The sequence below is a fragment of the Bufo bufo genome, chromosome 6 (assembly GCF_905171765.1).
Source record: "Bufo bufo chromosome 6, aBufBuf1.1, whole genome shotgun sequence".
In the NCBI taxonomy this organism is placed as follows: Eukaryota; Metazoa; Chordata; class Amphibia; order Anura; family Bufonidae; genus Bufo; species Bufo bufo.
This window is the reverse complement of record NC_053394.1, coordinates 406663644-406690686: the sequence shown is the minus strand read 5'-3', so window position 1 is coordinate 406690686 and position 27043 is coordinate 406663644. Positions and strand designations below refer to the sequence as shown.

The window sequence follows — 27043 nt, the reverse complement described above, 5'->3', positions numbered from 1 at the left end:
TGTGCTGCCAAAGGATGTTCAGGAAAATGTAAAATGTATTTACCTGAAATTTGCTCCAATGTTCTTCTCAGATATGTCAGAAGGGGATATGTTCTCAACCCGGACAATCCTTTAAGCTTCTAAAACTGTTCTACTATACTTTTCTTTAGCATACCTGTAAATGTAACTAGACAAGATGGCAGACAAAGGTGGCTTCAACAAGACATAACTGCTGTTTGGTGGTACTCTACTTTGTGGGCACTAAGGGGGAATAACTACTGTGTGGGGCACAAAACGGCATACAGGGCCCAGGCAGCAGACTGGAAAGTAAACTCTTGAAAACTCTTGTCCAATGTTTTATTTTTTTCCCATGACTGAAGGGGTGGGGAGTTTGGTGAGCGTGAGCGGTCTTAGCTAGCTGCGGGAGGTGGTATGTGGAAAAGTTGCTCGGGGAGGAAAAATTTGCTTGGGGTCCAAACCTTTCTAGTGAAGTCCTAGTTTACTATTAGATTGTTTGGCCACCACTGTTTTTGTCAATAGATACTTTAATTGTGTCCATGCCATGTAACTTTATGGAGTTTTTATATATAGAAAATTTATATCAATAGAATTGTATAGTTTTTTTTATTTAAGAATAATAAAATGTTTTTTATTCTTGGCAGATGACTATACCAGGAACTCAGAGAGACATCATGCCAGTATCCAAGAAATATCATCATCCATTCACAGCAAAAACTTATTATTTGATCCTTTTAAACTGGTCCAGTTTTCTGATTCATCACAGAATGTAACACAAAATGAAAGTCACCAAAGGGGTGTTGAATGTCAAACAGCTCACATAAGTGAGAAGCCATTTTCATGTTTACAATGTGGGAAATGTTTTTCTATAAAGCAAAAACTGGTTAGACATCAAAGAACTCACACAGGGGAGAAGCCATTTTCATGTTCAGAATGTGGGAAGTGTTTTTTTGAAAAAAAAGATCTTATTAGACATATAAGAACTCACACAGGAGAGAAGCCATATTCATGTTCAGAATGTGGAAAATGTTTGTAAGCATTTCTAATCTTTATGAACATCAGTACACTCATAGAAGGGAGAAGCCATTTTCATGTTCAGAATGTGGGAAATGTTTTAACCAGAAATCAGCTCTTGTTAAACATAAAAGAATTCACACAGAGGAGAAGACATTTTTATGTTTAGAATGTGGGAAATGTTTTGCTCTAAAAAGATATTTGCTTACGCATCAAAGAACTCACACAGGGGTAAAGCCATTCTCATGTTTAGAATGTGGAAAATGTTTCAACCGTAAATCAGACCTTGTTAAACATCAAAGAACTCACACAGGGGAGAAGCCATTTTTATGTTTAGAATGTGGAAAACGTTTTTCTGTAAAAAAATGTCTGGTTACACATCAAAGAACTCACACAGGGGAGAAGCCATATTCATGTTCAGAATGTGAGAAAAGTTTTAACCAAAAATCAGCTCTTATTACACATCGGCGAATTCACACAGGGGAGAAGCCATATTCATGTTCAGAATGTGGGAAATCTTTTCCCCGGAAATACCATCTTGTTACACATCAAAAAACTCACACAGGGGAGAAGCCATATTTATGTTTAAAATGTGGAAAATCTTTTCCCCGGAAATCACATCTTGTTAGACATCAAAAAGTTCACAAAAGAGAGATGCCATCTTCATGTCTAGCTAGTTACTGACTGCCACATGTGTTTTACAGTGGTCACTAACTAGCTTTATTCTGATAGATGCGCTTTTTTATGTTGGTGCATCGAAATAAAACAGCACCTTGCTTTCAGCTACCAGAGGTAGCTGAGGGTTTGGCCCAATAATCGGAGGCTGCTATGAGAGGTCCCTGAACACAAATGATCTCCTGTATTGAATGGATACCAGTGATCAACCGTAAAATACAGTTAAAAGTGAATCACCTTTCACTGAAAATGTTCATCAAATGGAGAAAAAAATAAATGAACCTCAAGCCTCTGATTGGTATGGGGACTTCCCTTCATTCCTGTAAAAGCCACAAATACAGGGGCTTATGGGACAGTCAAAAAATAGAGCTGGATTCCCACAACAACTAGTGTCCAAGCAGGTTGAAAAACAGGCTACATTCGCACTAGCACTTTATTTTTTTAATCATTTTTATTAGTTTTCTTTATAACACAAAATACAAAGATAGAAAAGAAAAACAATACCTTCCAGGGTGAATTTTACATAAACTCCCTTTTGGGTATACATATATAGTAAAACCAATACAATAATACTATTACATATTACAATACCTATGTGTAAACACCCCCCTCCCTTCATTGTCTCGGGGGGCCTGGCCAGAGTGTTATTTTTCTCCCCCAGTCCCCCGCCTTTACCTCCAGAACATATTTTAAAACATGGATGGAAGAGAAATGCCTGATTTATTGTGCCATGTGTCCATCAAAACCAGGCCTTTGTTATTACCTTTGAAACATACCACACAATAATTATTAATTTTATGTAACTTTTAGGGAATGCCAAAAGGGTTGTGGGGTGAGGAAATCAATTTACTTATAATTTCTGTTAGTTTTTATTGTCTGTTACTGGGATGTCTGCTGCCTGGATAACTATAATTGTTACGAAAAAGGGTGGGCTGTGGGGAATTGGGAGCCAACGTACTCAAATTTTCTTTTTAGTTTGTGTTGTTACTGGGTTCTCCATTACTGGACTGTCCGTAATTATAAATTTTATTGAAGTTTTAGGGAACACCAAAAAGCGGGGGTCTTTTTAGGGAGTCAATATATTCACATTGTGATTTTTTTTCAATATAATTCTTGGACAATTAGTTTTAGTACTTGATCAGTTAAAGGGGTTATCCGAGACAATAAAAAGCTCCTCACATTGAATATACTTACCCCACTCCCTGTGCCGCTCCAGGTTCCTGCACTGCTGCTTCTCCCCGTGCGCGGATGAAAACATCTGGTGTCGGGGGGGAACAGCCAATAGCAGATGGGTACGACCCTCCCTAGCATCGCAGGTGACACTAGGGAGGCACGTCCCCATCTGCCATTGGTTTTTCCCCCCCTGACACCGGATGTTTTTATCTGCGTACAGGGAGAAGCAGCAGCGGCAATACGGGGACCAGGAGCGGTGTGGGGAGCTGGGTAAGTATATTCAATGTGAGGGGTCCTTCATATGGGGGAGCTTTTTATAGTCGTGGATAACACCTTTAAAAGCTAAGTTTTAAGATTGTTTATTGTGCAGAAAGACACATCTGTCTATTCTACTCCTATACAGTTGCAAGAATTATATGGATTTCTGCAGAAATTGGTCATAAAATGTGATCTGATCTTCATCTAAGTCACAACAATAGACAATCACAGTCTGCTTAAACTAATAACACACAAATAATTAAATGTTACCATGTTTTTATTGAACACACCATGTAAACATTCACAGTGCAGGTGGAAAAAGTATGTGAACCCTTGGATTTAATAACTGGTTGAACCTCCTTTGGCAGCAATAACTTCCACCAAACGTTTCCTGTAGTTGCAGATCAGACGTGCACAACGGTCAGGAGTAATTCTTGACCATTCCTCTTTACAGAACTGTTTCAGTTCAGCAATATTCTTGGGATGTCTGGTGTGAATCGCTTTCTTGAGGTCATGCCACAGCATCTCAATCGGGTTGAGGTCAGGACTCTGACTGGGCCACTCCAGAAGGCGGATTTTCTTCTGTTTAAGCCATTCTGTTGTTGATTTACTTCTATGCTTTGGGTCGTTGTCCTGTTGCAACACCCATCTTCTGTTGAGCTTCAGCTGGTGGACAGATGGCCTTAAGTTCTCCTGCAAAACGTCTTGATAAACTTGGGAATTCATTTTTCCTTCGATGATAGCAATCCGTCCAGGCCCTGACGCAGCAAAGCAGCCCCAAACCATGATGCCCCCACCACCATACTTCACAGTTGGGATGAGGTTTTGATGTTGGTGTGCTGTGCCTCTTTTTCTCCACACATAGTGTTGTGTGTTTCTTCCAAACAACTCAACTTTGGTTTCATCTGTCCACAGAATATTTTGCCAGTACTGCTGTGGAACAATGTGCAGCAATGTTTTTTTTAGGACATCAGTGGCTTCCTCTGTGGTATCGTCCCATGAAATCCATTCTTGTTTAGTGTTTTATGTATCGTAGATTCGCTAACAAGTATGTTAGCATATGCCAGAGACTTTTGTAAGTCTTTAGCTGACACTCTAGGATTCTTCTTCACCTCATTGAGCAGTCTGCACTGTGCTCTTGCAGTCATCTTTACAGGACGGCCACTCCTAGGGAGAGTAGTAGCAGTGGTTTTTGGAGATACTTTTATAACCCTTTCCAGCTTTATGCAAGTGAACAATTCTTAATCGTTGGTCTTCTAAGAGCTCTTTTGTGCAAGGCATCATTCACATCAGGCAATGCTTCTTGTGAAAAGCAAACCCAGAACTGGTGTGTGTTTTTTTTATAGGGCAGGCAGCTGTAACAAACACCTTCAATCTCCTCTCATTGATTGGACTCCAGTTGGCTGACACCTCACTCCAATTAGCTCTTGGAGATGTAATTAGTCTAGGGGTTCACATACTTTTCCACCTGCACTGTGAATGTTTACATGGTGTGTTCAATAAAAACATGGTAACATTTAATTATTTGTGTGTTATTAGTTTAAGCAGACTGTGATTGTCTATTGTTGTGACTTAGATGAAGATCAGATCACATTTTATGATCAATTTGTGCAGAGATCCATATCACTCCAAAGGGTTCACATACTTTTTCTTGCAACTGTAAGTATTGGTAAAATAAAAATATGGGCTTGTCAAAAACAGCAGCCTGCTCTTACTCGGCAACACATGCAGCTCACGCCGCTCCTCTATTTGAAGCAGACATTTGGTTTCTGCATTTCATCGATAATGTGCAAGTTTTCCCAAGAAAGGTCTGTGGCTACGATTGCCTACTTAAATTGAGGCCATAACTCACCCCTCTAAAGCAATAATATTTAAATTTTTACACCTTTACCAAAATGTATCTATAAATAAATCCAACAAATGTGGTCCATGGATGTTATCCACGAGCACCATGGGCATAGTTACAACCCCTTCAGGAGTAAAGATATTTTTCACCTTCCTGACACGGCTTAATTTTGCAAATTTGACGTCTCACTTTATGTGGTAGTAACTTTGGAATGTTTTCACTTATCCAAACAATTCTGAGATTTTTCAAGACACATAGTACTTAATGTTAATTGTAAATTTGATTTACCTTTTATTTATAAAAAAATCTAAAAATTTCCAGAAAATGTAAAAAAAAAAAAAAATTGGGAAATGTGCATTTTTCTGCTTTTAATACAGATGGTGATGCTTTACAAAATAGTTATTACTTAACACTCTCCATATGTCTACTTTATGTTGACATAATTTTGTAAATATCATTTTATTTAATTTTTTTGGACATTTAGAAGGTTTAGAATTTTTAGAAGCAATTTTTTGCAAGAAAATTTCTAAAATCAACTTTTTTAAGGACCAATTAAGTTCTGAAGTTACTTTGATGATAGAAATGTCTCTTCAATTTAGGATAAGTCCCAAACTAGGGGACTACACTGACTTGTCTGTGGGATTCAAATTGGTTATTAAGTTTTCTCCATGTGCCAGGGGATACGGTCGACCTAAGAATGAAACAGCCAGACACACTTTGCTGGTTAAAGGATTCTCTGCCGGGCAATGTCCAACGAGCCAATTTTATTAGATGTACATTGTGGGTCTAGTCACCACCCCTTCCGACATTAATTTTAATATGTCCAATCACAAGTATTTACTAAAGCAACCAATCAGAAACATGATGGTATGAAAAATGACACGTAGATACATACAGGTATTACTCATACATCTGGAAAATTCCATGTCTATATCATATTCTGCCGAGCAGTTCCCTATTTGCGTTGTTTGTCTAACTTCCTTTGAGAGTCAAGTGACTATATTTCTCAATCATAGATTTTAGGTATAAAAGAGTCAAAATGAAGATTTGACAATTTAAGTACAATTCGCAACATTCATGTTCATTAACCACTTAATTTCTTTCATAGAAACCACCCATAAATGACCACATTTTAGAAACGACACCCCTTAAGATATTCAAAACAGATTTTAGAAACGTTGTTAACGCTTTAGGTGTTCCACAGAAATTAAAGCAAAATAGAGGTGAAATTAAAAAATTTAATTTTTCTATTTGAATCCATTTTCCCTGTCACATAGCAAGGGATAGCAGCAAAACAAACCTCAATACTGATTCTGCAGTTTATAGATATACCCTGTATTTGATTGTAGACTGCTGTTTGGGCGCACTGGAGGTCTCGAATGGAAGGAGCGACATCTGGATTTTGTAACATGGAATTTACTGAAATGTTTTTTTAAGAGCCATAACATTTTTTATTTTTTTTGTTGACTGAGCTGTGTGGGATAAACTGGCACAATTTTTAGGTACATTTGTCTTTTTGATCACTTTTTATCTCATTTTTTGGGACGTGAGATGGGAAAACACTGCAATTCTATCAGTGTTTTTTCATTTATTTAATTTTTTTTATGGAGTTCACCTTGCTTTATATATGATATCATAAAATATATATTTTTTTATTACAAATCGGTTGTATTTTGCATTGCCATATACTAACATAAACTACAAATTGGCGTGGTAATGAAAAGCAGGAAGTGCTCAACCCCATATGCAGTGGCGCATCTATATCGGGGGGGGGGGGGGGGGGTAGGGAGATCCTGCACTTGTGTTCCTCTGCTAATGACAATCCCCAGTAAAACATGCATACAATGGAGGATGCGGACCACAAGTACCACAATAGACATCCTACACATGATAACAAATGTGTGAATGTGATAAACAAACAATATAACAATAACTTTTACAAGGACAGGTGCACTCTGCAGTCCCTAACACTAAACCTACCTGTGCCGTATGGGCCATACCAGGAGCCAGTGGGCAAATTACAGGCGCGCAAGGTCCGACTCACAGCAAACTCCCAGTTACCTCCAGCAGGCAAATGGGGAGGAGGGAGAGAGCTCTGAGCCCCACCCAAGACTGGCTGATATAGCCCAGGCCTCACATGTGCACCAGAATCTTGCCTGTAGATGAAAATAAAGGCACATTCAGACTAGGAGTTTACTAACATGCATAACTTTTTTATTTTTCGACCAATGTAGACATATAAGAACTAGCATTTGCAGGAAGGGTTGTAGTTTTTATTGGTACCATTTTGGGATACATACAGTACATTGCTTTTTGTACCTTTTTTTTGAGAGGAAGGTGACAAAAACAGCTATTGTTTTTTAACTTTTTTTTTTACATTGTTCATTAAACTGGAAAAGTAGCATGATCCTTTTATCGATCAGGTTGTTACAGATGTGGCAATGGTAATTGTGTAGTTGATTTAATTTTTTTTACTAGAATTTTTTATTTTACAGTGTGTATGTGTATATATATATATATATATATATATATATATATATATATATATATATATATATATACACACCAACACACTGGTAAATATATCAAGACTGTAACTACTGCTGCTCCATAGACAGATCTCATCTGAGGGACAGAATATACACAGTGTGCAACAGGGGGAAAGCTATTACTGCAACAATCTTTCCTTGAATTGTAATGATTGGCTCTTCCTTGCCCTCACATCAGAGGTACCTGATTGAAGGACAAAGTTTTAAGCTGTGTGCCGGATTAGGGTGTATAATACGGGCTGGCCTGCGGTGCAGCACAAAAGTTTACAATCTTATAATAAACTACAATATTCACCCTCCCGTAACTGGTCCTATGGCACATGCCTGCATATTACTCCTGCGCAATAAGCTGAGCTGGATTGAGCCAGTGAGACGTCTATCAGTTCTCAAAAGTCCTTTTGAGAACCGTAGAAACACTTTTTGGCTTGACACACAAAACAGAAGCCCTAACTAGCTAACTACAGGCCTTGTCTAGTCTCTAGGCGCCAATATTGCAATGAGGTGCGTGCACGATCTTACCGGCCCGGGTCTGCTCTGTCTCCGCTGATGATTCTGAACCGAACAAGCAGTCTATTCAACAAACATGCGGTACCGCAGAGCAAGTAGTTTTGTTCCTCAGCTCCCATCAGCACTCGTGTCAGAAGTCCTCTGTCCCCTGGACAGAATCCGGGTCCTGAACAGGGATCAGCTTAACTTGACCATGGCTGTGGTTGCAAAATGTTGATCCCACGCTTGGATGTGACTGGATTCTCTCCTCTCTGTTTCTCTGTGTGTTCCTAAGATGGCGACTTCCTCTTTCTCCTCCAGTCTGGCAACTCCACCTCTCATGAATATGGAAATATGTATATCCAGTCAGTCAGCTGTGCCTGGGAAATGGCGGCCTCTTGTGGCCAAACAGCAGAATTTCAGTCCAGAACATTTAATTTAATGCACACAGTGTTCAACAATGAGAGCTGTTTCCCCATCTCAAAAAGACACCAACAAGGGTAATACATGGATTAGGGAGTTAATGCTATTTAGTGCCAGTGTTCTCCGAAGGGGGATGTTGGAAATTTGGCTGCAGCAACACAAAACTTTTTGAGACGACTTCTTGAGAAGATTCTTTCGTTTATTAAGAGACAAGAGCATCAAGACAGCATTGAAATAAATATAAAAGGCAGAATATAACATGAGGTAGATGGAGGTGTGGAGCAGCAGTGCTGAGTGTGTGTGTGTCCCCAAACATGCTCTTTTATACCCCTCAGAACAAAGGAATAATTAGTATTATAATACAGGTTTGCAGCAGTGTACCACAATCCATAGGAGTGAATAGTGACACCACCTAAATTACATCATTATTATACATAACATGTGACCTCACAGAGACTTTACTATTCATAACCACTGACATACATAAGTTCCACCTCCATCATCAATATGCATAAGGAAGACTTAGGCTAGGTCTACACAATGACATGTGTCGCGCGACAATAAGTTGCCCGACACATAGGGCACAACTACACTGCAACATGTGTTAATGTCGCACGACAATTTTTATAATGGTGTTGCACTGCGACATGCTGCGATGCGACAGTCGCAGGAAAATCTCTCTTGAATGGGTTTTTTGTGCGACACCATAGACTACCATTATAAAAATTGTCACGACAAATGTCGTTGTGTAGACCTAGCCTTACTCCTCTGTATATACTTCATGAGAGTTAATCGGCTAAAAGTTTTCTAACACATATGAGAATGAATATCTAATGTATCTTTAACCTTTCATCCATCGTCTTCTGATTCCATTCCACTTTGGAGGCGGACACCAAAACGCCGCCTGACGAAGCGGATCCGTTTTCTCTGACACAATAGAAAACGGATCCGTCCCCCATTGACTTTCAATGGTGTTTTAGTTCTGATGCCAGTTTCACACACTACTAAAGAATAGTGTGTTACATGCGTGGTTTTCAAAATTGCATCATCTCCAGAGGTTCCTATTATTCTGATGTTTATGTCTCTACAAACCTTGCTTGGTGCAGAGAAATGGATGAAAAAATTCAAACGCTTCAAAATAAAGTAAGCACATGGAAATACATTTCTGATAAACATTTTCAATGGTATGTATGTTTATATGTGACCTATTTTAGTTGACAATTGGAAAGAAATGTTTGTTTTTTACAATTTTCACTGATTTTTTGAAAAAATATATTCAAATTGTATCAGTTGAATTTGTGATGTGATGAAAAATGTCAGAATTACTTGGATGTTCAAAACTATTAGTGAGTTTAGTTATTCTCTGTTAAAGTGACACATAGCAGATTTCCAAAATGTGGCTTCATCATGAAGGCTCAAACAGGCTTGGTCACGAAGGGGTTAGAATGTAGGAAATGTTTTCTCCAGAAATCAGATGTTGTTAGATGTCAGAAGACTCACACGGGTAGAAGCCATTTTTATGATCTGGATGTGGGTAGATATTGGGTTAATGTAGGAAGAAGGGGTAGAGGTAAAAGTGCCAGGGAGGCTAGTCCTGAGCTGGAACGCCCTAGTAAATATGCCTGTTTGGCTGATATTAGGGATGAAAGCCCAGGGCCAGCTACACTGCAGCAGGGCGTTTCTCCTAGTAACCAGGAAGATGACCGCTGCAGGAAGGATGGGGAAAGGAGTGCAGCAAAGGTCAGACAGATGCTGGTGGTAAGGGACTCTATTATTAGGAGGACAGACAGGATCATCTGTCGCCGAACATTGTGTTGTCTTCCGGGTACTCGGGTTCGGCATATTGTGGATCAGATTGCTGGGTGGGGCTAGGGGAGCACCCGGCGGTCATGGTACACATTGGCACCAATGACAAAGTCAGGGGGAGATGGAAGGTCCTTAAAAATTATTTTAGGGAACTAGGAGAGAAGCTGAAGTCCAGGACCTCCAAGGTAGTGTCTTCAGAAATACTACCAGTGCCACGAGCGTCACCAGAGAGACAACGGGAGCTTAGGGAGTTAAATAAGTGCCTCAGAAACTGGTGCAGGAAGGAAGGGTTTGGGTTTATGGAGAACTGGGCCGACTTCTCTGTCGGTTACAGGCTCTACAGTACAGCTCTACCTTATTGAGGAGGGTGCAACTGCTCTGGGGGAAAAATGGTTAGACAGCTGGAAGAGCATTTAAACTAGGATCTGGGGGGACGTTGGGGGGGTCATACTAATAAGGGGTAGATAGACAGTTGCATATATGAGGGGACAGTGGGATTTAGTGGGGTAGGGGTTAGTGAGGAAAGTAGGGAGAAGACTGGGCAGAACTGTACACTGATGAAAAATAGGGCTGCTGGTAACAAGAACCTGTTACATACAAACATCAGCCAAGGTAACCAAAAAATCCCAGATATTCACTTTACAGATAATAGCAATTTAAAATGTATTTTCACAAATGCCAGAAGTCTAGCTAGCAAAATGGTGGAGCTGGGGCTATGGTGCTAGAAGAACACATAGATGTAGTTGGTGTGGCTGAGACATGGTTGGACTCTTCACATGACTGGGCTGTTAATATTGAGGGTTTTACACTATTTAGGAAAGACCGGGTCAATATAAAAGGTGGTGGTGTGTGTCTGTATGTGAGGAGTGATCTGAAGATAAGTGTGAAAGAGGCAATTGTGGGTTAGGATGGTGAGGATGTGGAAACCTTATGGGTGGAAGTTCAAAGAGATATAAACACTGAAAAAATAATACTTGGTGTAATCTATAGACCCCCTAACACAGTGATGGCGAACCTATGGCACGGGTGCCAGAGGCGGCACTCAGAGCCCTCTCTGTGGGCACCCACACCCTGGAAATATATTGGACTGTAGTATTCAAGGTAAATTGCTGTGTTGGCACTTTGCGATAAATAAGTGGGTTTATGTTGCAGTTTGGGCACTCGGTCTGTAAAAGGTTCGCCATCACTGCCCTAACATCACAGAGGAGATAGAAGCACAACTGTACAACCAAATAGAGCGGCTGCACAGGCTGGTACAGTGGTCATAATGGGAGATTTTAACTTCCCAGACATTGACTTGCTGCAGGACCACTTTATGGGCCAGTTTGTAGAAGCTCCCACTAGGGGCAATGCTCTGTTGGATCTGGTAATTTATAATGATGAAGAGCTTGTTGGAAATGTTACTGTTCGAGAAACACTAGGTGATAGTGACCACAATATAATTATATTCCTCTACACTATAAGAAGTAAACTCTGTCAGGCAGAGCAAAGACACTGAATTTTAAAAAGGCTAATTTCCTGGTTGAGGGCAGCATTTCAGGGCATAGACTGGGAGCAGCTACTGTCACATAATAATACTGAGGATATTCAAAAAGGGTGCAAAAACAGACCCCGGAAACTATAGGCCGGTAAGTTTAACATCTGTTGTGGGTAAACTTTTTGAATTTTTTTTTTAAGAGATGCTATCTTGGAGGATCTCAATGAAAACAAGCAAATAACATCATATCAGCATGGCTTCGTGAGGGATCGGTCATGTCAAACTAATTTAATCAGTTTCTATGAGGAGGTAAGTTCTAGACTTGACAGTGGTGATTCAATGGATGTCGTATTTCTGGACTTCTCCAAAGCATTTGACACTGTACCACATGAAAGGTTAGTATATAAAATGAGAATGCTCGGACTGGGAGAAAACGTCTGTAAGTGGGTAAGTAACTGGCTGAGGGATAGAAAACAGAGGGTGGTTATTAACGGTACATACTCAGATTGGGTCACTGTCACTAGTGTGGTACCTCAGGGGTCAGTATTGGAGGAGTCACTGTCACTAGTGGGGTACCGCAGGGGTCAGTACTGGAGGGGGTCACTGTCACTAGTGGGGTACCTCAGGGGTCAGTACTGGAGGGGTCACTGTCACTAGTAGGGTACCTCAGGGGTCAGTACTGGAGGGGTCACTGTCACTAGTGGGGTACCTCAGGGGTCAGTACTGGAGGGGTCACTGTCACTAGTGGGGTACCTCAGGGGTCAGTACTGGAGGGGTCACTGTCACTAGTGGGGTACCTCAGGGGTCAGTACTGGAGGGGTCACTGTCACTAGTGGGGTACCTCAGGGGTCAGTATTGGGCCCTATTCTCTTCAATATATTTATTAATGATCTTGTAGAAGGCTTGCATAGTAAAATATCAATTTTTGCAGATGACACTAAACTGTGTAAAGTAATTAACACTGAAGAGGACAGTATACTGTATATATACTACAGAGGACAGTATACTGTATATATATATATTACAGAGGACAGTATACTACTACAGAGGGATCTGGATAGATTAGAGGCTTGGGCAGAGAAGTGGCAGATGAGGTTTAACACTGACAAATGTAAGGTTATGCACATGGGAAGGAATAATGCAAGTCACCCGTACATACTAAATGGTAAAACACTCGGTAACACTGACATGGAAAAGGATCTAGGAATTTTAATAAACAGCAAACTAAGCTGCAAAAACCAGTGTCAGGCAGCTGCTGCCAAGGCCAATAAGATAATGGGTTGCATCAGAAGGGGCATAGATGGCGGTGATATGAACATAGTCCTACCACTTTACACATCACTAGTCAGACCACACATGGAGTACTGTGTACAGTTCTGGTCTCCTGTAAACAAGGCAGACATAGCAGAGCTGGAGAGGGTCCAGAGGAGGGCAACTAAAGTAATAACTGGAATGGGGCAGGTACAGAACCCTGAAAGATTATCAACATTAGGGTTATTCACTTTAGAAAAAAGACGACTGAGGGGAGATCTAATTACTATGTATAAATATATCAGGGGTCAGTGCAGAGATCTCTCCCATCATCTATTTATCCCCAGGACTGTGACTGTGACGAGGGGACATCCTCTGCGTCTGGAGGAAAGAAGGTTTGTACACAAACATAGAAGATTCTTTACGGTAAGAGCAGTGAGACTATGGATTCTTTACGGTAAGAGCAGTGAGACTATGGAGTACAATAAAGGAATTCAAGAGGGGCCTGGATGTATTTCTGGAGCGTAATAATATTACAGGCTATAGCTACTAGAGAGGGGTCGTTGATCCAGGGAGTTATTCTGATTGCCTGATCGGAGTCGCGAATTGGCTTCTACCTCACAGTTGTTTTTTGTGGTGCTAGGGCTGTTAGTACATCCAGTAATATACTCAATTGGATAACTGTAGATATGGTCCAAGCTAAGTTAAATAAGGTAAATGTGAACAAGGCTCCGGGTCCAGATGGATTACACCCAAGAGTGCTTAAAGAGCTCAGTTCAGTCATTGCTGTGCCCCTGTTTATAATTTTTAAAGATTTTCTAGGTACCGGTACAGTGCCAAGTGATTGGCGCAAGGCAATGTGGTGCCCATATTCGAAAAAGGCTCTAGGTCCTCCACAGGTAAATATAGACCAGTTAGTTTAACTTCTGTCATGGGAAAAATGTTTACCACGCTAATAAAAGATAACAAACAGTGGTAAGATACACTATTTATGTGCAACTGTACTCTTAATGCTTGAAAGTATGTAAGAAATAATGATATGTATAACATATATCTATACATATAATGTATACTTGACAATGAGAAAAATTGTTACTCCTTATATTTTATATATTTACTTATTCCAACATGGAAAATTTGTTTTGTTTTGTTTAAAATGAAAAAATTCAATAAAAAGAATTTTGCGGAAAAATGTTTGAAGGACTCTTAAGGGACTATATACAGGAGTATGTGACTGTAAATAATATTATAAGTGATAACCAACATGGGTTTAACAAGAGCAGAAGTTGCCAGACTAAGTACCAGTCTGGACAGAGGGGTGACTGTGGATGTAGTGTTTCTGGATTTTGATCCTGTCCCTCATAGACGTTTAATAGGTAAAGTAAGGTCTATAGGCTTGCAAAGTATAGTTTGTAATTGCATGATTTTCCTAGTTTATGACGTAAAGTCATGATTTTACTAAAGACACGGAGGCGAGTATTGCATTCTCTTTCTTTACTGAAATTTCTATAGCAGCACAGAAAAAGAAAAAACCTTTACCACACAGGGTAACCATGGCAACAAGCCCACTCCTAACCCAGTATAAGAGTCCTGGCATCAAACAGCTCCTCCTCTTTCTTTGATGAAGACACATCCTCAAAACCGTGATGACACAACAGGACCGAATCCAATCACGAAGAACCCAATCCGAAAACATCCAACCGGGATGACGGATGACTGTAGAGACAAGGTAACAGAACCAAACTCGACCTCAGGCACCAAGAACACCCGTGCTGTTATCCTAAGGAAAAAACAGATAAAGAGATTATAGATAATGTAAGGTCAATGCAAGCTTAATGTACTGCAGAGCGAGAAGAACAGATCAATACTGCAGTGAAGCAGGATAACCTAGAGAAAAGGCAATTGAGAATATCAATAAATATTAAGAAACATGAAGCATGATACAGCATAATACAAGAATATCAATAAAAATACCACAGAAAATAAGGGTGGGAGAATATAAATATGGGTGGGGCAATACTCGCCTCCGTGTCTTTAATAAAATCATGACTTTACGTCATAAACTATGAAAATCATGCAATTTTATTACATGACACGGAGGCTCCTATTGCAAGTTTAAAGCTGTTGAATAACCGAAGAAAATGCATGAGTGGATGGACGGAAATAAAACTCACGAAATGTGGAAACTCGAGACCAGTTAGCCACACAAAGAATATCCTCCAAACGGGCACCAGCAACCGCCATCGAAGTAGAAGCAGCGCCTCTAGTGGAATGAGCCGTGAACACAGAAGTATCCACTCCAGCTAAGGACATAACCCACTTAACCCATCTGGACAAAGTAACACAAGTGACTGGAGCAAATGGACGATGATACGACAAATAATTCCGGCGATGCCGAAGAACGATGAGGAAACGTGCGGGCCTCATATACCTGCAGGCACGCAACTGGACAAAGGGCAGGAACCTCGGGAAAGCTAGGGTAAGAAACCGATCTAATGTTGGTTTTGGTATGCCGAGAAATGTTAAAAACAACACCCTCTGGCGTAAAAGACCTAGCATCAAAATCTAATGCCCTGACATCGGAAACCCGTTTGCACGAAATCAAACAAAACAAAGTAACCAATTTCGCAGACAACTGTCGCAAGGACAGCTGCTCATTGGAGGGCCAGGAAGAAAAAAGGGAAAGAACCAAGGAAACGTCCCAGGTACAAGAAAAACGAGGACGAGGTGGACGGGAAAGACGGGAACCCCTGAGAAGACGACAGACTAAGGGGTGTTGCCCAGCCGGGCGACCGTCAAAACCCGAATGATAGGCAGAAATGGAAGAACGGAACAAGTTAATTGTTCGTTAAGCCTTACCCGACTCAAACAGCGAAGTGAGGAACTTCAAGATTTCCGTTACAGTGGCTGATACGGGATCCAAGTTCCTTGCCAGGCACCAGTCAGTCCAAGATCGCCAGGCGGCACGGTAGGATCTCCTGGTCCCAGGGGCCCATGCGCTCTCCAGAAGACGTCTAGTTGCTTCCGGAACATCAGAGACGTCCCAGGAACCCCTGAAACTCTGCACGCGATCAGGCGTAGAGACCCGTTGAACACGAGCGGATGTTGGCGACCTGACAGATCGAGTAGAAGGTCTGGGAAAGACGGCAGAAGCAAGGGAGGTTGGATCAGACACTCTAGTAGCTGAGGGAACCACGACTGGGCCGTCCAGAAAGGAACCAGAAGTACCATCTCAGCTCTCTGAGGACGCAGTTGAGCGAGGACTCGTGGGATCATCATGAACGGCGGGAACGCATATGACAGACGACTGGTCCACTTCTGGAGAAATGCGTCCACCGCCTCCAGCTGTAGAATCTCGGAAGCTGGGTATTCAGGCGAGAAGCGAAAATCGATGCACATAGGACCCCATCGAGAAGAAATGGAGGAGAACATCCTCACGTCTAATCTCCAATCGCTGGAATCCACCAGAAAACGAGAGGACCAGTCCGCGTGAGTATTGTGCAAACCCGGAAGATATTCTGCCACAACATTGTCCCTCTCCAGGCAAAACTCCCAGAAGTCCCTCGCTAGATGGGAAAGAGCTGAAGAGCGTGTTCCTCCCATCGCGTTGACATAACGCACAGCCGAGATATTGTCCATCCACAGTCTCGCACATGCGCAGGCCATACCATTCGTGAAGCTGCGAATAGCGAAAGAGTCAGCCAGTAGCTCTAGAGAATTGATGTGTAGATTCGCTTCCGCAGGGGACCAACGGCCGCCAGTGGTAACGCCGTTGCAGTAGGCACCCCAGCCCGAGAGACTGGCGTCCGACTCTATCGTGAAGTCTGGAAGCGGACCGAAGATAGCCTTGCCGTTCCAGGCATCCAGATTGTGGATCCACCACCGTAGCTCATCCTTGGTCTCTCTGTCCAGAAAAATCAGGTCCTCGTATGTAGCACCGGCACGAAGGTGCGCAAGCTTGAGGTGTTGAAGAGCTCGGTAGTGTAACGGAGCCGGGAAGACCGCCTGAATGGAAGCGGATAGCAGGCCTATCACTCGGGCAAGCTGGCGTAGCGAGACTTGAGGGAGAGCCAATGTCCGGGGAAGTTCCTTGCGAATAGAACGAACCTTGGCGGAAGGAAGACTGAGGGACTCTGAGGCAGAGGCGACCCGGAAACCCAGAAACTCCATGGAACGAGATAGGACAAGGCAAGATTTCTCCAGGTTGATGAGAAAACCTAATCGGGAAAGAAGATCCAAAGAAGTTGACAGGTGCTCCAGAAGACAGTTGCGATCCTGGGCCATGAGAAGGATGTCGTCTAGATAAATAATTAGACGAATCCCACGACTGCGGAGGAAAGCCACGACCGGCCGCATCAGCTTGGTGAAGCACCAAGGGGCTGATGACAGGCCGAATGGAAGACATGTGAACCTCCAAGTTTCGCCGCACCAATGGAAACGCAGCAGGTCCCTGGAAGAATCCGCTACCGGAACCGTCAGGTAGGCATCCTTCAAGTTGAGCTTGGCCATCCAATCGTTCAAGAGGAGCATGTCCCGGAGAAGGTGAATGCCCTCCATTTTGAAATGGCGGTAGCGGACATAGTGATTCAGGGGGCGGAGATTTATCACTGGGCGCATTTGACCGTCCTTCTTGGCCACCAGGAAGATGCTGCTGATAATACCAGCGGGAGTGGAGGGAGCACGTTCTATCGCGCCCTTCCGATAAAGAAAAAACAGTTCCAAGTGTAGAAGACGTTGTTTCTGAAATGGAAGACAAATGGGATGGGGAACAGGAATCTGAACAGATGGAACAATCAATTCTATATGGAACCCCTGAACCGTAGTTAAGACCCAAGGGTCTGTGGTGACAGTCAACCAAACATGGGAAAAATGATGGAGTCTGCCTCCTATCCAAATTGCTGAAGAAGACAGAGGTTGACTTACCGAGGGGTCGACGATAGGAAGAACCTCTGGATCTCCAAGAGGAACCGCGGGACGGGAAGAATGCCGGAGGTTGTCTTGAGTCCTGGGAAATATGGAATGGGTAGGAGCCTCGACCCGCGGGACTGAAATGTTGCACGGCCGGACAGGCGGCCCCTGGAGCTGCCGGCCCTAGAAGAGACCCGCCCATGGAAGACGCGTCTCATGGACGACTGGGCTTTATCAAGTGCAGTGAAGGCCCCTACAAAACGGCCGAGGTCCTTAATAAAGGAGTCCCCAAAAAGTAGACCTTTGGGCGTCTTTGCCGGCCTCAGTGAGGGCCAAATTAGAGAGCTTCGGCTCTATCTTAAATAGTATGGCCTTTCTCCTCTCGATGGATAGAGAGGTGTTGACATTGCCGGTAATACACACGGCTCTCTGAACCCATCCACTAAGTTCCTCTGGGTCAATGGTCAGATTTGGGGTCCTGGCAGCTTCTGCCATCTCAAAAATGTTGGTCAGAGGGCCTAAAATGTCAAGCAATTTGTCTTGACAGGCCTTCAGGGCCGACTCCAAACCCCTACGCGGGTTCCATCCGGACTTAGCCAGGAACTGAGTCATTTTCGGATCTACCAAAGGGGTCTCGCCCACTTTGTTTGGGATAATGGGCCTGGGACATTCAGCCCGTAATTTTTTTCTCGCCTCCTTGGATAGGGGATGGCGAACCCGGGACTCTAAGTATCTCGCCACATGGTCAGATGGTAACCATTCGGCGGAGCGAGGGTGATGCAGAGCATCAGGGTCAAAAAGGGACTCTCCGGACGGGTCAAGGACCGCCGAAGTAGGAGTAGGGGGTGGGACAGAAGGAGAGACCATAGGTTCCACCAAAGTGGAAGAGGTGCCCGGGAGGACCTCGTCTGAGTAATCAAGCCCCTCTTCACCAGAAGAAACATCTTGTATACTAGCCTCCTCATCAGATAATACATCCGATTCAGAATCGGGTTCAGGTTGCACTCTGGCGCACTTCCAAGGCCTCGCCTTTTCTGCCCAGCGGGCATGGGCTCTTTTGCGCGATATCTGCGCGCTCTCAGTGGTGGATTTCTGCACACCAGTCATAGGGTTTCTGGAGGCGGTGGGCTCTGGCACAGGGTGACTGTGCTGACGGGCAGGGCGATGATGACGTTTGGATGAGTGACCCTTAAGCGCCTCAGAGATAGAAGAAGAAATGGCGCTGGATACAGAGCCCATGGCGGCTTGAATAGCAGCTGCAACAGAGCGCTGCAAATCAGATGCCTGTAGAGACATAGAACTAGTTGGGGCACTATAAATTAGAGAAGGAGGAGACAACACCTCCTCAGGGCCCCCAGGTAAGGAAGGGTTAATACTATTCCCTTCAGCCATAATCGGAAAATATAAAAGTAAACCGGCCGAAATATAGACACTAAAATGAACAACAAATAGTAGTATTAGAGACTAATATTCCTAGGAGCAGAAAACACAACAATCGTGGACCGGAGCAGTAGTGGACCGGAGCAGCCGATTCCGGTAGTGCAGGGGAAAGACGGCCATAATTTCGCGAGAATTCGCGAGACTTCCGGCAAGAGCCGGAAGGAGCACGCCCACCCGCCGAGAGTAGAAGCGGGAAGGCGAGCAGGGAAGAAGAAGGCGGGCAAAGATGGCGAGGGGGAGTGGCCACAGGACAAACGACCGGAATAAGGTGAGGGCCGCAAGGAAGGGGAGGAAAGCGACGAACGGCCGCCACAGAAGGGGGGAACGATAGAATAAGGGCGAAGGCAGAACCGAGGGATAAAAATCCCAGGGGACCGTACTAAAAGATTCGCCCACAGACAGCAATAAGGTTAATAAAAAACAATAAACACACAGTAATACCAGACCCCAGATGGGGGCAAAACCCCAGAGTCTAATAACAAAACACAATAATCTCACAGTATATATATCAAGGCTACACAAGAGAAAAGTGCTACTTATCTGATGTGGAGCAGCAAAGAAAGAGACGGAGCTGTTTGATGCCAGGACTCTTATACTGGGTTAGGGGGGGGGGGCTTGTTGCCATGGTTACTCTGTGTGGTAAAGGTTTTTTCTTTTTTCTGTGCTGCTATAGAAATTTCAGTGAAGAAAGAGAATGCAATAGAAGCCTCCGTGTCATGTAATAAAATTGGATTGAAAACTGGCTGAAGGACCGTGTCCAGAGAGTTGTGGTCAATGATTCCTATTGAGAATGGTTCCAGGTTATAAGTGGTGACCCCAAGGTTCAGTGCTGGGCCCTCTATTATTTAATTTATTTATTAATGATATCGAGGACGGGATTAATACCGCAATTTCTATTTTTGCAGATGACACTAAGTTGTGTAGTATTGTACAGTCTATGGAAGATGTCCATAAACTACAAGCTGACTTGAACACTCTGAGTGATTGGGCATCAACTTGGCAAATGAGGTTCAATGTTTCAAATCTATTTTTAATGAAATAAAAGGTTTTATACAAAGCAGAACAATACAGTGTCAGACCCGTAGAAGGTGTCTCTCAGATATAAGACATGTACCTGATGTTCACACATGTTGTACATAAATTAGGCTTCCAGGGCTATAGCCGACATCACAGGTAGGTGTGAATACAGTTTCTGTAAAACAAGTCTGTCTGCAACTAAGATATAACAATAAACAACAAACAGAAATCATTAGTGTCATTTGTCACTCCTTAATGTGTCACTTACTAAGCGAACTTGGAGTAGGCCATGACTGAATAGTCACATGCGACGGATCAAGATAAACTAACCACATGGACTAAAGCCAGAATATAGAGTCACCTCCCTTGTCTGCGTATCTAACTCTCCTTCTCAAGTGAATCTGTACTTTTGATATGTGCTAACCATGGCTCCCACACTTGAAGATAATTTTTCCTAGCATTATATGTCCAGCCGAGTAACTCTTCCATGCGACATATATCTTCCATTTTCTCATACCACATTTTCAAGGATGGTGGGTCTGTGTCCCTCCACTTCATGGGTATTAAAAGTTTAGCTGCTGTGATCATATGTGTGGGTAGGTTCATTCTGCCCGGCCTAAAGTCAGCTGAGGGTAACCAAAGTAGGACCAACTCCGGAGAGAGTTTCAGATTTGTAGAGCAAATCCGGTTAATTACCTTCTCAATATCCTCCCAGTACCTCTTCAGTCTCGGGCAGAACCACCAGATGTGTGATAAAGAGTCTTCATCCCTGCCACACCTCCAACAAAGATCGTCAGACATCAGGTTCATTTTGTGCAGTAGTTCAGGGCAGGGCTGGGACAAGGTCAACCACCAACAGAGGCTGAGCTTCCCAAGTGCGCCCCCCCCCCCCCCCATCAACTTGTGTAGTCTTTACTAAATACTTACTGTTGTAATCACACATAAGTATGCGCAGTTTAATGGCAGTTTAATGATTATTTACCAATTAACTATAGCTGTAAACAAATGCACAACCTCTTTAGATCCATATAAAGAAAGAAATAAAGTGCAAAAAGAAGTCATATAAGACAATAACCACATAATATTAATATAAACATAATCCTGTCAACAAGACAGAATAAAAACTAGCAAGTTTTGCATCAAAAACTGTATAGTTTTGTGGTCAGCAAAATTCCAAGTGCAAAATTCCAAGTGAAAAACAGATACGGGTGTAAATTACAGTGCAACTTTTCTTGCCTTCATTGAAGCAAATTGGTCGATCACCCTTTCAAAGTCAATTTGCTTTGCCATTGCATATTCAATGGAAAGAATGGCAAGATTTGAAAGTCTCTCTTGTCCCATACTGGAGCGTAGATAGTTTTTGATAAGTTTTAACTTGCTGAAACTTCTTTCACACGATGCTACAGTGACAGGTAGAGTCAGAAATATACGCAACGCTGTTTCAATATTTGGATAGCAAGCTGACAGTGAATAATCATAGATCATTTGACAGATATCAATAACTGTTGCCGACATAGCTTGTGGCAATATGGCTTGCACCTGAAACCTAAAGCTTTCAATTTCTGAAGACAGCTCTATGGCATCTAAGTCTTTGTTATACTTCAGAGCCAAATCAGAAGCGGCCTTCTGTAACTCCGCCATATCCAGTGTAAGAAGTGCAGGACAACAAAGAAACTCAAAATCTTGGGATGTTTCCATTAGTGCTTTTGATTTCCAAGTTAAGTCAGAAATGAGAATGTCAAAAACCTGTTTTACAGTAATTCGGAAGTTGTCCTCAGAAGTCAGATTGGCTCCTTCATCAGGGGATTCATAAGGTGCTTTGTTTTTTTTCTTTCTTTGCCTTTTTTGAGGAAACATTGCAGGGATGTCAAGTTTTCCACATGCCTCTGAAGCATACTGGTATACTTCCTGAAAATCAATATTCCTCATTTCTTGAAAGGTTCCTCTTAAACCGTCAATCATTTTTGAAGCCTGCAACACAGAAACGCCTTTGGCCTGTATGGCTTGATTTACTCTGTCGACATGACCCAAAATTCTGTTCCAAACAAAAAGTTTGCACAGGAAACCATAGTCCACTTGCATCACCAGACTTTCTGCTGTTGAAACTGAATCTGGATTTGCTGAATTTTCCGCAATGTCTGTGAGTGATTCACATATTTCAGTGATCTGTGTATACAAAGCCTTCACTGCACTTGCTCTGGATGACCATCGAGTATCGGTATGGCCTTTTACAGTAGTTTTGACATGCTTTAGAAGTACTTCCCAACGAGCTGTGGAACTGGAGAAAAAAGTAAAAATTCTTTGAACAGTCCCAAAAAAGGTTTTAATGTCAGGGTTCACAGATGCTGCATGTACCCCTGCCAAATTGAGACTATGTGCTGCACATGGAACAAATTTAGCATATTCATTTTCCAGAAGAAGTCTTGCTTGTACTCCATTATATTTTCCTGCCATGTTGGCTGCATTGTCATAGCCTTGCCCTCGTGCATCTTTAAAGTCGAGTCCATCAGTCTGTAGCTTGTTCATTATCTCAGAAGCTAATCCACTTCCAGTTTTTTCCTTAGTGTGGATAAAATCGATAAAACTCTCCTCTATTGTTACCTTTCCATTTACAACTGTAACATAACGGATTATTTCGCTCATTTGTTCCTGATGGGATATATCAGGAGTGCAGTCAAAAAGAATTGAAAAAATTTTTGCTTCCTTTATTCTATTAATGATTTGAGAGCGGACTGTATCCCCCAAAATACTGATAAATTCGTTTTGAATTTTGCTTGAAAGGTAATTGACACCACGCTTCTGATGAGTCTCAATCTTCTCTTTCAGTGACATGTTGTGATGACTTATTACCTCCATTAGATCAAGGAATATGCCAGCGTTTGGACTTCCGATAATATCTTCAGAACCTCTGAGTGCAAGGTTGTTTTTTGCACAAAACAAAATTCCATCCAAAATGCACTTCAAGACATCTCGCCACTTTTGTTTCTCAGTCAAAACCATTTTCTCTATAGTGCTGTCAAAAAGCTGGCCGGTTTTCATGTTCTTTTCCATTACTTTCCATTTATAATAGTTGGTCCGATGCTCTGCTGAATTTTCATGTGTGGGGATACGTGGGTTTAGGTTTTTCCAATCAGAAAAACCTTTTTTTGGATTTGTTATTGAAAAATTGTGCTTTCCGAATAAGATACATGGAAAACAAAACACTGCATTTGATGTTTGGGAGTATATCAACCATGCACGGTCAATTTTCCTACCACCAGGTAGATGTTTTATAAACCAACTGGGATAGAATGTACGCCCTTCTTGGAACTGAGATCTTCCAAAATCTGCATCGATTCCTTGATGTGGGCCCTGTTCTATTAAATAACGCCGAATTTTGTCTGTGATATCAGGCCATGAGGGTGGATCATTCAAGTTAAACGTCATCCTGCTGGGCTCTTCAGCTGCCATTTCTTCCGGCATGAGTTCACTTGGTATTGCCGATGTGTCTTCAGCTTCTTGCAAGCATTCTTCACCTTCAATCTGTTCTCTTTCTGACACATTGTACTACGGACTTTCTGCCATTTCAGTGGAAAAACCAAAATGTGGATCTGTAGGACTGCAACCAATCTCTGTAGCAGTTGAGGTTGGCTCTCTGGAACTTGAACTTGCTCCTGCTTCTGACTCTGTGTCTGTACCTTTGCTAGGCTGTAGCCATTTTTGCAATTTTTGAGAACTCTTAGGGCTCTTTCACACCTGCGTTGTTGTGTTCCGGCATAGAGTTCCGTCGTCGGGGCTCTATGCCGGAAGAATCCTGATCAGGATTATCCTAATGCATTCTGAATGGAGAGAAATCCGTTCAGGATGCATCAGGATGTCTTCAGTTCCGGAACGGAACGTTTTTTGGCCGGAGAAAATACCGCAGCATGCTGCGCTTTTTGCTCCGGCCAAAAATCCGGAACACTTGCCGCAAGGCCGGATCCGGAATTAATGCCCATTGAAAGGCATTGATCCGGATCCGGCCTTAAGCTAAACGTCGTTTCGGCGCATTGCCGCATCCGACATTTAGCTTTTTCAGAGTGGTTACCATGGCTGCCGGGACGCTAAAGTCCTGGCAGCCATGGTAAAGTGTAGTGGGGAGCGGGGAGCAGTGTACTTACCGTCCGTGCGGCTCCCCGGGCGCTCCAGAGTGACGTCAGGGCGCCCCAAGCGCATGGATCATGTGATCACATGGATCACGTCATCCATGCGCATGGCGCGCTCTGACGTCATTCTGGAGCGCCCGGGGAGCCGCACGGACTGTAAGTATACCGCTCCCCCGCTCCCCACTACTACTATGGCAACCAGGACTTTAATAGCGTCCTGGGTGCCATAGTAACACTGAAAGCATTTGGAAGACGGTTCCGTCTTCAAATGCTTTCAGTACACTTGCGTTTTTCCGGATCCGGAGTGTAATTCCGGCAAGTGGAGTACACGCCGGATCCGGACAACGCAAGTGTGAAAGAGGCCTTACTTGCTTCCTCTTCCCTCAACTTTCTTCTTTTTCTGAACTCTGCTCCAGAAGGTTTTTTAGAAGACATTCCGTTATAAGCAAATAAAAAACTTAGGAGGTTCCAAGTAGTGACAGCAACTGTGTAAGCATAAGGTCAGGTGTAATTTCATACATTTTTGTTCCCCAATTATCTATTTTTAATCATGTTTGACAGATATTTTTCATCCAGGATGTCTCTGTACATTGCTGCAGTCATCTTTCCCTTTATCCTGACTATTCTCCCAGTTCCTGCCCCTGATAAACATCCCCACAGCATGATGCTGCCACCACCATGCTTCACTGTAGAGATGGTATTGGGCAGGTGATGAGCGGCGCCTGGTCTCCTCCAAACGTGACACTTTGTATTCAAACCAGAGTTCAATCTTTGTCTCATCAGACCAGAGAATTTTGTTTATGATGATCTGAAAGTCCTTTAGGTGCCTTTTGGAAAACTCTAGGCGAGCTGCCATTTACCTTTTACTAAGCCATCACTAATTTTGGTGAGGCTGGGTGAGTATTTTGGGGGGGAGATTTTTGCTTTTTTGGCCAATTGCTACAGCAACAGGCAAGCACATTTATCTGGCATCAGGCGATCTCTGCTGGTGCCATATACTGAGGACTTGTCTGCTGTAGTAAGTAATTTTAATTGCCTGGTACCTTTCTCCGATCTTAAAGCAATAATGAAACCAGAAAAAAAAATAAAAAATACAGGTACTTACCTATGGAGAGTGAAGGCTCTAATTCCCATAGAGCATTCCTGTTCTTATAACGTCTCCTGGTTGTAGTGCTGTCACCCCCTTAAGAATCTGTCGCTGTGGAAGGCATTGGGAGCCCGAGTGCTCCCAAAGATAGGCGGCTCTGTGCAGGGCCAGACTGGGGATGAAAACCAGCCCTGGAAGAAATTACATACCAGCCCCATAGCATTGCGTAATTATACCAGCACAACGGCAGCGGCCGGTGCGATTGGCAGAGTCTGCGTCGCCGGCCGCATAGAATCTAACAGGAATGACCCCCGCATAGTGACTGGATACTAACACCACACTGTAACTAAATTAAAACCAATATGACAATATAGTGGAAAATACTAGCACTACACCGATTCTGCAAACCATAAGTGATTAAAAGTACCTAAATATTGACTCACACGGCGACTCAAGGGTGAATCAAAGGCGACGTCTTCTTTGATTGGAATCAGTCTTTTTCTGGCCACCACTCGTCTCCGCAGAATCTGCAAAACTAATAGTTTAGGCTTCTCATTCCAGCACCATCCCCACCTCTGTACAAACTCCCAATGCGTATTGCCCCACACAGTAATAAAGCCCACTAAACATGGCAACACAGAGAAAAGGAATCTGTACTATATGACAGCACAGATGGGGGAGCCTGTACTATATGGGGGCTGTACTATATTGGGGCACAGAGGAGGGAAATGAAAATAAATGCAGACTTGTATGACTTTAAAGGGGTTGTCCTGTTATTTAAAATGTATCCCCCATCCACAGGATGGGACTCCCTGAGCGATCTCCAGATCGGGCAGGTCTGTGGATGACAACACTGTTATGTGGGATCTGTGGATGGCACCATTATGGGGGGATCTTTCGATGACACTGCTATGGGGGATCTGTGGTGGATGACACTGCTATGGGGGATCTGTGGTGGATGACACTGCTATGGGGGATCTGTGGTGGAGGACACTGCTATGGGGGATCTGTGGTGGAGGACACTGCTATGGGGGATCTGTGGTGGAGGACACTGCTATGGGGGATCTGTGGTGGAGGACACTGCTATGGGGGATCTGTGGTGGAGGACACTGCTATGGGGGATCTGTGGTGGAGGACACTGCTATGGGGGATCTGTGGTGGAGGACACTGCTATGGGAGGATCTGTGGTGGAGGACACTGCTATGGGGGGATCTGTGGTGGAGGACACTGCTATGGGGGATCTGTGGTGGAGGACACTGCTATGGGGGGATCTGTGGTGGAGGACACTGCTATGGGGGGATCTGTGGTGGAGGACACTGCTATGGGGGGATCTGTGGTGGAGGACACTGCTATGGGGGGATCTGTGGTGGAGGACACTGCTATGGGGGATCTGTGGTGGAGGACACTGCTATGGGGGGATCTGTGGTGGAGGACACTGCTATGGGGGATCTGTGGTGGAGGACACTGCTATGGGGGATCTGTAGTGGTTGACACTGTTATGGGGGGATCTGT

General features: G+C 43.2%; 1 protein-coding gene across 1 annotated transcript; it reads left to right on the top strand.

Moving 5' to 3' along the window:
* The first annotated feature begins 1014 nt into the window (after positions 1–1014).
* LOC121005789 (gastrula zinc finger protein XlCGF49.1-like) lies at positions 1015–2734 on the top strand. Its single transcript, XM_040438554.1, has one exon. The coding sequence runs from the start codon at positions 1015–1017 to the stop codon at positions 1693–1695; it is 681 nt and encodes a 226-aa protein (XP_040294488.1). The 3' UTR covers positions 1696–2734.
* Positions 2735–27043: the final 24309 nt, after the last annotated feature.